The sequence below is a fragment of the Elephantulus edwardii genome, unplaced genomic scaffold (genome assembly GCF_000299155.1).
Source record: "Elephantulus edwardii isolate Elephantulus edwardi_28Jun2011 unplaced genomic scaffold, EleEdw1.0 scaffold00050, whole genome shotgun sequence".
Lineage (NCBI taxonomy): Eukaryota > Metazoa > Chordata > Mammalia > Macroscelidea > Macroscelididae > Elephantulus > Elephantulus edwardii.
The window spans coordinates 12,252,289-12,265,322 of NW_006399800.1; the positions used below are offsets into that span (position 1 = coordinate 12,252,289).

Here is a 13,034-nt window from a genome sequence, read left to right on the forward strand (position 1 = left end):
ATGTTTTTAAAACATTCTTGAAACATCTAAAGTCTGTAATAATCTATCTAATCTAAAATGTAAAAATCTCTATTTAAAAGATAACTAGATTCACAGTATTGCCTTTTGGCTTTGCTTTTAACCAAAGCAATATATGTGTACTGGAGAATAAAAGGCAAGAACTTGCTCAGAATTTCTTAAGCTGAGAAAAACAAATGTAATAATTTAAAAACAAATTTAAACCTCACGTAGTAATACTGAAAGATGCTATGGGCAATACATCGAATGACTCAGAAAGCATCAAAAGAAGATGGAGGGAATACATAGAATCACTGTACCAAAAAGAACTGATTGGCACTGAAAAATTTTAGGAAGTACCATATGAACAGGAGCCAAAGGTAATGAAGGAGAAAGGAGAAGTTGCTCTGAAGGCACTGGAAAAAAATTAAGACCTCAGGAATTGATGGGATACCAACCGCTTTGTTTCATTTAATAGATGCAGCCTTTAGTGTGCTCACCAGTCTAAGCTAGGAAATTTAGAGGACAGCTATCTGGTGACTGGATTGGAAGAGGTCCATATTTGTTCACATTCCCCAGAAAAGTGATCCAACAGTAAGTGGAAACTATGAAACAATATCATTATTATCACAAGCTAGCAAAATACTGCTGAAGATCATTCAAAACCAGCTAGAACAGTACATAAATAGGGAACTGCCAAAAATTCAAGCCAGATTTAGAAGAGGTTGTGGCACCAGGGATATCAATATTGATGTCCAAGGAATGCTAGATGAAAGTAGAGAATACAAAGTTGATTGGTGCTTAATTGACTAAAGGCATTTGGACTGTGTGAATAAGTTGAGGCTGACTTGAGAAGAACAGGAGTCTCAGAGGACATAACTGTGTTCATGCAAAATCTATACCTGGACCAGGAGGTTATCGTGGAAACAGGGCAGGGGAACACCGGTTTAAAATTAAGAAGGAAGTACATTAGTTTTGTATTCTCTCTCCATACCTCCTTAATCTGTATGCTGAGGCAAATTATTCAAGAAGCTAGACTCTTTGAAAAGGAACGTGGCATCACAATTGGAGGGAGACTCATCAAGAACCTGCATTACGCAGATGATACAACCTTGCCTGTTGAAAGTAATGAGGACCTGAAGAACTTGTTGCAAAAGATTAAGGGATGCAGCCTTCAGTATGGATTCCGTCTCAATGTAAAGAATACAAAGCTTCTTACCACCGGACCAGTAGGCAACACCATGATGGGTGGAGAAATGACTGAAATTGTCAACTACTTCATCTTACTTGGATCCACAATCAACACTCTCAGTACCAGGAGTCAGGAAATAAGGAGACACACTACACTGGGAAAGTCTGCAGTTAGGGATCTCTCCAAATTACTGAGGAGTAGTGATGTCAGTTTGAGGGTTAAGGTTCATCTAATTCAGATCACATGCTATGTATCTGAGAGCTAGACAATGAATAAGGATGACAGAAGAATTGATGCCTTTGAGTTGTGGTACTGGAGAAGAGCACCCTGGATGGTCAAAAGAACAGTTAGAATGCTCATTGGAGGCAAGAATGATAAGGCTTAGCCTCACCTACTTTGGGCATGTTTCTAGGATGGGCTATTCCTTGGAAAGGGACATAATGCTGGGAAGGATGGAAAGTTGGCAAAGAAGAAGACCCTCAGCCAGGTGGACTGACATGGTGACTGTCACAACTGGCTTCTGTGCATCAGGAAGTGTGGAGATGGTACAAGATAGGAAAGGGTTCAGATCTGCTGTTCATAGGGTCACCATTAGTCATATTCATATAAAAAACAACATATATGTGAATTATGTTATACAAATTATTTTATAAAATCCTAAGTCATATTAGTGAGAACAGTCTCTTTCAAACCTTTTACACATTTCTTTTGCTGTTTTATTGGCATATTTCTAACCAACATGTACATGTCACATGTTGTATTTACTGGCTTAACAATTTAGTCAATCAGCTGTGAACGTTCAATTAATGAAAAGTGATTTACCACCTTCATAAAATTCCCACCCACACCAATCTCTTTAATTTTGTTAAGTCTTTCTTTAGAAGATTGTTCATGTTTTTCTCATGGAATGCTTACTGAATATGAACCACAGAGCTTTAAATAAAGCTCATTAAAGACTTGATGCATTTTGTGTTGGCAGCATATCTCTATACCCTCTAGGCCATGAGAGCTCCCAACATGTAAATACTATTTGCCACAGAGTCAAATAGTGATTTACAATTTTATTTCCGTTCTACACTTTTCTATAATTTTCCATCTCATGTCTTATTCCTTCATTTTGAGAGGTTCTCTCTCAATCGAATCTTCCAGTCCTACTAGTTTTGCTTTTTATATGTTCTGCTTTTTAGATTTCTGCTACTATGATTTTCATTTCCAAGAGCTCTTTCTTGTTCATTCATTCAATATTCACTGGACATTGACTGTATTTAAGCACTGATCCTGAATAGAGTGTTTACCAATATCTACTTGAGTGAAGAGGGAGACAAATCAATAAACACAGTAAATTATACAATATATAGAAGAGACAGCAGAAATCTATGGAGTAAAAAGAACAGTAGAGGAGGTTAAAGGAGATCTACAGTTCAGGGAGGTAGATTGAAATCCTAAATAGGGCATCAAAAGATTAAATGGGAGCAAAAGATTGTATTCTGATCCTTATTTATAGCACATTTCTTTTTTTCATGAGTGTAAAATTTTCTACTATAGTATGGGTTTTGAAATTTTTTCTGGTCACAATTCTCAACTTTATTTCAGTTCTTGGTTTTGGTTGTTGTTGCTCTGTTCTATTTCATTTTTTAGTGTTTTTGCCCTCAACTGTACTGGGACCAAATTTCAGCCATTTGTTCATCAAGAGTTGTTGCTGTTGTTGTGTGCCAGAGTCCGAACCAACCCAGAGCTGAACCTCCTGCAGGTTTTCAGAGACAGTTAGTCACCTAGAAGACTCATCCTCCCGTGGAGAAGCTGGTGGCCTTGAACTGCATGCCTTCGGGGCTGACGCACAGCTTCTTGCCACTAGGTCACCCATCAATGTATGTCACAGTAGACTTACATTCCATAGGATTTTCAAGGCTATTATCTTTTGGAAGATCCCTAGGCCTGTCTTCTAAGGTACAGCTGGGTGAATAATTCAGCCTTGAAACCTGCAACAAGCTTTCAGCTAGTGACTGAGCACAAAATCATTTGCACAACTCAGGATTTTATCATAAAAAAGTAAAACACCAAAAACTTTCTTTCAACAGATAACTGTTGAGTTATCTAGTTTAAAAGACAGTAATTTCAGGGAAGAAACATAAAATGTTCCATATTTCTAATGTTTTCTCCAGGCTTATTCTACTTTATTCAGGAAAGAATGCTCAAGTTTTCTGTCAAGGAATATAAAATCCAAATAGAAAAAGCTAACAGCTGAGAAGCAAAGGCAAAGGATGGAATGACAACATTCATTTAGCAGACTCTCACTTAAAAATCTTTTTTGTTACTCCACACTTACTCTTCCCATTATGTTTGATGGTCATAAACCCAGAGTTCTATGGTTCCATTTTTTAACAATGCTAAATCTAAAGACTCTTCAGCTTGTTTTCATTCTTCACTAAATCTCTATTTCCTGTCAAAGTGATTAAAAGTAGTAAGGAACTGTTCTTAACAGAAAATATGATCCCAACACTGAGTTTTTTGGTTTGTTTGCTTTTTTACTCCTTTCATCCTTCACAAAGAGTTCAGTGAGACTCTCAGAGTTCCAAAGCCAAAATAAGTTCGTGTCTCATAAACACTCCCTTCTATAAGCATAAGGGGTACTGTTTCTTAGCTATGTTAAATCAATCACCGCTAACTCACAAACTATCTACTTTCTGCTCAGAAAAGCGAAAGGAATCTTGGCTCAAAGAAGGGAGTTCCAGAGGAATGTCTATCTGTGTTTCATTGATTATGCAAAGGTGTTTGTATGGATCACAACAAACTGTGGCTGACTCTGAGAAGAATGGGAATCCCAGAACAGCTGATCGTGCTAATGCAAAACCTCTACTTGGACTGGAGGCATTCATCAGAACAGAGCAAGGAAACACTGCATGGTTCAAAATTGGGAAGGGTATGCGCCAGGGATGTTTCCTATCTCCATACCTTTTCACCCTATAAGCAGAACAGATTATCCGGGACGCTGGGCTGTACAAGGAGGAATGTGGAATCAGGATTGGTGGAAGATTCATCAACAACCTACATTATGCAGATGACACAATCCTGCTTGCTGAAATGGAGGAGGACCTGAAGTGCTTACTGTAGGTGGTCAAGGACTGTAGCCTTCAATATGGATTGAAGCTCAGTATCAAGAAAACAAAGATTCTCACCACTGGGCCAATCAGCAGCATCAGTACGGATAGTGAAGAGAGTAAGACTGTTAACAGCTTTAGTTTGATTGGATCCACAGTCAACACTCTTGGCACCAACAGCCAGGAAATTAAAAGACATTTTGCAATGGGAAAGTCTGCTGTTAGGGACCACTCCAAAGTACTGAAGAACAATGGTGTCACTCTGGAGTATAAGGTGCACCTGATTCAGGGCATGATCTTTGCAATCACATGCTATGCCTAAGAGAGCTGGACCATGACTAGGAAGGAGAATTGATGCCTTTGAGTTGTGGTGTTGGAGAAGTGTATTGAATAGCTCATGGACTAGTAAAAAAAACAAACAGGTTCATTCTAGAGAGGGTTAAACCAGGCTGCTCCTTGCAGGCAAAGATTCTGAGGCTTCATCTGACATACTCTGGACATGTTGCAAGAAGAAACCAGTCCTTGGAGAAGGACGTCATGCTTGGGAGGGTGAAGGGACAGCGCGCGCAGGAGAGGAAGACCCTCTATGAGGTAGACTGATTCAGTGACTGGGGTAATCGGTATAGGTGTGTCAGAGACAGTGAGATTGGCACAGGATAGAGCAATGTTTAAGGCTGTTGTACACTATGGGGTCACTATCAGTCGCAGGCAACTCGACCACATATAACAACAACAACAACAACAACGGCAAAGGAGAAGACTGTCAAAAGCTGAACTGACAAAGTGACTGTAACAGTGGGCTCTAGCATGGCAAAGATGATGAAGCTGGCACAGAATAAGGCAGGGTTTAGATCTGATGTATTCACAGGGTCAAGTCATACTCAATTCAATGGCACCTATCAACAAAAAATAACATCTAAAAATTCACAAACATATCCCATATGTTATGTACCTCTTCATTCTTATTGTCAGTTTACACCTTTTATCATCCTTTATTATCAAGTTAGTAAGAGTAGAGAAAAATCCAGAGATAAATGCATACATATGTCTTATTTATGTTTAAATGGAAATCTGTCTTATGGTCTTTCAAAAGAATATAAAATAACTGTTAAAACACATTAAATGTGATCAACCATCTATATAGCAAATCTAATAGAAAAATTCATTCAAATTAAAAAACAACAATGAAGTCTCAGGATGATACACTATGAATAACTTACATTTGATACATTCTATAAGCACACTGGAATGGAGATAAAAGCCGTAATACAAAGTTTTTACCTGTAAGATTCTAGAAGATCAACAATTTCAGTTTGCCCAAAGTGTTTAGCCCAATCTAAGGCCATCCTACAAAAATTAAGAGAGTAAATTAATATTGCATAAGTAATATCATTAACATTCAAAATGAAACAAAAAATCCTCATTATCGTCAAGTCAGAACCGACTCACAGCTGACCCTCCAGTGGGTTTTGAGAGGCTGTAAGTTGCACAGGAGGAGAATGCTGATCTTTCTCCCACAGAGCTGCTGGTGGATTTGAACCGCCAGTGGGCATCACCATTAGGTTAGCAGCATAAGTCCCTACAAACAAGGCCACCAGAGTTCCTTTCTCAATAACAGGCACTCAAAATTATTCATGAAACCATTTAAATAGAAGTATATAAATAATCTTGAAACAATTAGTTTTAATATAAAAATAAACATACAAAATCAGAAAACATGTGAAGCTTTATAAATAGATACAAACCATAAATACAATTTAAAGAAATTTACCAGCCATTTGATGCTTTACTATGGACATTGGCTCCCATACTAATTAACTGTTCTACTTGACTTGTAAAACCTCGTCCTGCAGCAACCATCAGAGCTGTTGCACTGGTTTCACTGTGTCTGTAATCAACTAAAATAAAGAAAGAAAACCAGGACTGTTAAGTTTCAGAATTCTTTAGAATTGTTTCTATTAAACAACAATAAAAATTAATGACATTTCAGGAGAACTATCCTGTGATTTGTCCCTTCACACAATAAAATAACATTATTATATCATTTAAATAGCCTAGAGAACTCTATTCTTTATATGCCTTAGCATAAAAAAGGGAGATCTAGTGGTAAGTAATTATTATGCTGCCAATGCAAAGAAAAATGGTTCAAATCCACCAGCTGTTCTGCGGGACGAAGACGGCCCCCATATGATTTACTGCCTCTGAAAACTTGTGGAGGTTCAGCTATGAGTCAGTTCTGACCCGACAGTGCTCAACAAGAAGAAACCTTAAAAAAGTGTCCAAAATAGAGACTATGAATTGGAAAGCACAAAAGATATTTGTAAACCTTCTTCAAATTCACCAAGATAATGAAAAGAGAAAAAGAAAGAATCCAATTTACAGAATACTTAAATAATCTTCCTAAATCCACATGTTGTTTGCATTCATGGAAGAATGAAACACTACAGAAGTTTCCATCTATAACTAGTAATTAATGTTCAAAAGTTTAACTGCAAAAACTTTAAATACAAAGCTTAAGATGATTTTCTGTGGTTTTGTTTTGCCCTTTCCCTCCATCATTCCAAGCTATTTATCAAGATAGTTAATGTGAAAAATATTGGCAAAAACTGCTTCCCACAAAGTATCTTCATAAAACAAATAAACAAAAACAAAAGTTCTAGTCAAATGAGGTTCCATTTTTGGGTATACCTCTCAAATAATTAAATATATTGTAATTATTTAGCATTTTTGTTCCAACTCATAGAACCCAGAGCTGGTTCTAACTCACAACGATCCAACAGAGAACATAACAAAATTCTGCATGGTTCTGCATTCTTGCTATGTTTGGGTCCACTAATTGCAGCCATTGTGTTATTCCATCTGATAGAGGTTCTATCCTCTTTTTCACTGAGCCTCTCTCTACTTTACAAAGCATGATATACTTTTCCAGGGACTGGCCCCTGTTGATAACATATCCAAAGAATGAATGGTAAAGTCTTAGAATCCTCGCTTTTAAGCAACCTTCTGTCGGTATGTCTTCTAAGATCTTCTCTGGTCTTTATTTCTTCTCCTGCTTTCTTGTTCATGATACATACAACTGAAAAACCATGGCTTGGGGTTGACACACCTTAGTACTCAAAGTTGAGATCTTTGCTTTTTAATACGTTTAATTTGTTACAAGCTATACTCAAATGTCTTTGCATGGTCAATAAAACAAAGGCAAACATGCTACTAGTACTCTCTGTTTTCCATGTCCTTGGAATCTAACCAGCATGTCTGAAAGTTCCATGTCCATGTACTTGCTACAACCATTTTTTTCCTTATTATCTTCAGTAAGATTTCACATGTATATGATGTTACTACAATAAACTTCATTCTGTTGGATCACCTTTGCAACAGAAGATCATTTAATCATTTGGACACATAGCTATTGCCCAAATTTCTTGACATAGACAAGAGGTTGAGAGTGCTTCCAGCAATGTTATCCACTTATCGAAACTTGTAAAGGGATGTTAGATCAATTCCTGGAGCCTTGTTTTTGGCTAAGGCCTTGAACATACTTGGGAATTCTTCTTTCAATGCTATTAGTGTGTGATCAAATACTATCTCATGAAATGGTTAAGCAGTGAAAAAACAGTTTGGGTACAGTGATTATTTGTATTATTTCCATCTTCCTTGATATTTCCTGGATTGTTATCGTGCCCATTGTTGATGTGTACTGTTCAGTCAGAATCAACTGAAAGATGAGCCTCCAGTGGATTTTCAGAGGCAATAAAATGCACAGGAGGAGACTGCTCATCTTTCCCCTATGAAGCAGCTGGAGGATTTGAACTACCTGCTTTTCATTGGCAATGCAACTGTTTACCACTAAGCCACCAGAACTCCCTTTCCTTTAATACTGCAAATTAAAGTTTCAAAATTCCTAACACACAAAAGCCCACTGCCGCAGTCACCGTGTCAATCCACCTGGTTGAGAGTCTTTCTCTCATTCCACCTTTCCCAGCATCGTGTCCTCCAAGGAATAGAACCTCCTAGCAACATGTCCAAAGTATGTGAGGTGAATCCTCATCATTCTTGCCGCCAAACAGCACTTCAGCTGCATCCTCTCCAAGACCTATTTGTTCGTTCTCTTGGCCGTCCAAGGGATGTTCAGTACTCTTGTCCAACACCACCACTCAAAGGAGTCAATCAATTCTTCTGTCATTCTTATTCACTGTCCAGCTCTCAGATGCACAGCAAGTGATCAGAAAGACTACAGCTTGAATCAGGCGCACCTTAGTTCTCAAACAGACATCATTACTCCTCATTAATTTGAAATGGTCCCAAACTGCAGATTTTCTCAGTGCAATAAGTCTTTTTAATTCCTGACTGCTGGTACCAAGGGTGTTAACTGTGGATCTAAGCAAGATGACACTGCTGACAGTTTCAATCTCCTCTCCATCCATCATAACACTGCTTTCCTATTGATCCAATAAGAAGAATCTTTGTTTCCTTAACACTGAGATGCAATCTATTCCATAAGCTGCATTCCTTGGTCATTTGCAACAAGTGCGTCGTCTTCCTCACTTTCAGAAAGCAAGGTTGTGTCAACTGCATAATGCAGATTATTGATGAGTCTCCCTTCAATCCTGATGCCACATTCCTCTTCATAGTCAAGCTTCTTGGATAATTTGCTCAGCATACAGACGAAATACATATGGAGAGAGAATACAACCCTGACACAATCCCTTCTCTATTTTGAACCATGCAGTGTTACGTTGCTCTGTCTGTACAGTCTCCCGGTCCAAGTATACGTTCAGCATGAAACACAGTTACATGTTCTGGGATTTCCACTCTTCTCAATGTCAGCTACAACTTGTTATGATCCACATAGTCAAATGCCTTTGCAATGTCAATAAAGCACAAATAGACATTCTTCTGGTACTCCTTACTTTCAGCCAAGATCAATCTGACATCAGCAATACTATCTCTGGTGCCACAGGCTTTTCTAAGTCCTGCGAACTTCTGGCAGTTCACTATCTATGTACTATTCTAGCCATTTTTTAATGATCTTCAGCAGTATTTTGCTTGTATGTGATATTAATCATATTCTTTAATAGTTTCCACATTCTGTTGCATCACCTGTCTTGGGAATAGGAACATAAATGGACCTCTTCCAATTCGTTAACCAGTCAGCTGTCCTCCAAAGTTCTTGGCATAGACTGGTGAGTGCGTCCAAGGCTTCATTTGTTACTTTAAAAAAGTCAATTACTATCCCATTGTTACCCAGGGCCTTATTTTTTGCCAATCCCTCCAATGTAGCTTCCACTTCGTCCTTCATTACCATTGTCTACTGCTCATATGGTGTTTTCTGAAATTTTTCATTGTCAACAAGTTCTTTTTAGAACAGTGATTCTGTGTATTCCCTCCATCTTCTTTTGATGTTTTCTGGGTCATTAAATATATTGTCTATAGCATCTTTCAATATTGTGACACAAGGCTTAAATTTGGTTTTAAGTTTTCTCAGCTTGAGAAATGAAAAGAAAGTTCTTCCCTTTTAATTCTCTAATTCCAGCTCTCTGCACATTCCATTATAATACTTTGTCTTCCCAAGTTGCCTTTGAAGCCTTCTATTCAGCTCTTTAACTCTGGCATGTTTTCCTTTTGTTTAGGTTTCTTGACATTCCAGTGCGATTTTTAGAATCTTTTCTGACATCTATTTCAATATTTTCTTTCTCCTCTGTTAGTAAATTCAAATTATATTGGTCATTTTGGCTCAGACAATAATATGGTCTACTTTGCCAGAATGACAAATGGAAGAGGAAAGGCATTATATGATTTTGAACTTCCCAATGGAAACTTGGCTAATCTAGTCTGAGATTCTTTACTCTCAGGCACCATAAGAAATAATAAATGTTTCACAAGTTGTAAACTTTAAAAACCATTTGTTATGCTACAGTAGATAACAAAGCAGTAAAGATATGACAGAAGATACCTAGTCTTATTAAACCAGCTAATTACTTCCTGTTTTGGCAGACTCACAAAGAGAAAATTATGGTATAAATGAAGCCCATGATATCTTAGATCACACTAAATAGTTTTAACACAGATGTCAATTAAGGGTTGAGATTTTAAATAGAAATATAAACATACAACAAAAAAAATATTCACAGAGCTATGTAACATTTTAGGCTACTCCACATGGCTTACAATAGTGCAAATTAAAGTTCTGGGAAACCTCCAACAAAACTGTGAGGAAGAGGACCTAGAGTTCATAGGAGGTTCAATAATGTCAAAATAACAATCACTAAAAAATATGAATGAAGTGAAGCAAGGATAATACTTAAATACCTGAAGTATTTCTTACATATTTTTAAAATAATTTTAAGAAAGCAATAAATCTTAAAGTACAAATTTTAAAGCTTTCAGTCTGTTGTTGAATGCACATACAGATATTCTTCTGATATTCTCTGCTTTAAGCCATGATCCATCTGACATCAACTATAATATTCTTGGTGACATAGCCTCTTCTACACCTAGCTTTAACTTTTGGCAGTTCTCTATCAAAGTACTGTTCTAACTATTTTTGTATGATTTTCAACAATATTGTGTTTAGCTCATATGAGGAGAAATGTGGCATCAGGATTGGAAGAAGACTCATCTACAATCAGTGTTATTCAGATGACACAACCCTGCTTGCTGAAACTGAGGAGGACCTGAAGTGCTTGCTGAAGAAGGTCAAGGACTGCAGCCTTCAATATGGATTGAAGCTCAGTATCAAGAAAACGAAGATTCTCACCACTGGGCCAATTTGTAGCATCAGTATGGATGGTGAAGAGATTGAGATTGTTCACAGTTTTAGTGTACTTGACTCCACAATCTTGACACCAGCAGCCAGGAAATTAAAAGATGTATTGCACTGGGAAAGTTTGCTGTTAGAGACCTTGCAAAATACTGAAGAGCAACGATATCAGTCTAGAGACTAAGGTGTGCCCAATACAGGCCATGGTCTTTGAAATTACTTGCTATGCATCAGAGAGCTGGACAATGACTAGGGATGATAAAAGGAGAACTGAAGCTTTTTAGCTGTGGTGTTGGAGAAGAGTATTAAATATATCATGGATGGCTAGGAGAACAAACAGGTTCCTCCTAGAGAGGGTGAAACTATGCTGCTCCTTGGAGGCAAGGATTCTAAAGCTTCATTTGACATATTTTGGCCATTTTGTAAGGCGGGACCAGTCCTTGGAGAGGGATATCATACTTGGGAGGGTGGAAGAACAGTGCAGGAGAGGAAGACCTTCTATGAGACAGATTGATTCAGTGACTGCGGCAATGGGAGTAGGTGTGTCTGAGACAATGAGATTGGCATAGGACAGAGCAAGGTTTAGGGCTGTTGTAAATAGGGTCACTATGAGTTGCAGACAGCTCGATGGCACATAACAACAATAACAACATATGATAGTTATAGTCGGGGAAGTGAAATACGGTCAGATTTAGGATATTTTTTTAAAAAAACCAAAAGAATTTGTTAATAAACGAAATGTGGAATATGAGACTGAAGTCAAGGATCACTTCATATTTTGTTGTCTGAGCATTAGGTGAATAGTGATATTTACTGAAAAGGGAAGCACCAAGAGAAGAGCAGGGTGACAATGAGGAAAGTGTGAAAAAAGTAAAAAGTGTTTTGAGGGCACCAAGCTTTATTCACCTAACATGTACACAAATAGAGAAATCAAGTAGCTAGGTGTGTAGAGTCTGAGAAGTAAAGACTGAAAATGTATAATTAGGGGATATTTTAAATAGATAGTAAAGTCAAATCTGGATTAGGTCATCTAGAGAATAAGTGCAGAAGAAAAGAAGGTTTAAAGATTGAAGCCTGGACTGTCCCCAATTTAGAGAGTTTGGGTTTGTTTGTTGGGTTTTTTTTTTTTTAAAAAAAAAAAGGAATATTTTTGTTTGCTTCATACTAAGGAAACCAAAAAGCTACATACAGTGAGATTGGAAAAAAAAAAATCAGCAAAGTGCAAATATCAGAAGTTGATTATTTCAAGAACAAAGTGATCGAGTATACCAAATATTGCTGAAACACTTCGGCAAGGGAATAGAATAAACTACTTGATACCAAACTTCTTCTGACTTTGGGCAAATTTTCCAGAGGAACCAGTTCTTAAGAGAGAGACATCATTCAGAGAAAGGAAGAATGTCAAAAAGGAGAGGAAAACAATGAGATGGACTGATGAAGTGACTCTTGAGTATGATAGGGATCAAAAGGATAATGCAGCATAGAGCAAAGTTCAGATCTGTGGTTCAGATGGTGTCTCTGAGTCATAACTGATTCAATGGCATCTAGTAACAATGCTTGACATCTATATCCTTTACAGTACTATGAACTTTCATTTTGTCTTTTGCAGAAGAGCTTTCACCATCTCCAATTGTTCTGGATGAAAATCAACTAACAAAAATCTGGCTAACTCTCACTAGAGAAACTATATCAAAGAAGGTAAATTATGTCTATTTATTAGAACCTGAGCTCATGTAACTAAAATATGCTGAAATCTTCATTTATTAAATGAATGATCTCAATTATAAGTTACCTATTTTTTCCTTCCTTTTTTTGAAATAGTAAATCTTTTCAAGGATGCTTTGGGCAGAATATTAAATGATCCAGGAAGTATTAAAAGAAGATGGAAGGAATATACGGAGTCATTATATAGAAAGGAATTGGCAGATACAGAGGAATTTAAAGAAATAACATATGAACAAGAGCCTATGGTGATGAAGGAAGAAGT

General features: G+C 37.3%; 1 protein-coding gene across 1 annotated transcript in view; it reads right to left on the reverse strand.

Annotated features, from left to right (window-relative positions):
* YTHDC2 (YTH domain containing 2) overlaps positions 1 to 13,034 on the reverse strand; it is a 99,801-nt gene that overhangs the window by 54,728 nt on the left and 32,039 nt on the right. Inside the window, exons 11-12 of the mRNA XM_006886680.1 lie at positions 6,059 to 6,185; positions 5,569 to 5,634 (exon numbers count right to left, since the gene is read on the reverse strand). Coding sequence (XP_006886742.1) covers positions 5,569 to 5,634; positions 6,059 to 6,185 — 193 coding nt within the window. The remainder of the gene's footprint in view (positions 1 to 5,568; positions 5,635 to 6,058; positions 6,186 to 13,034) is intronic.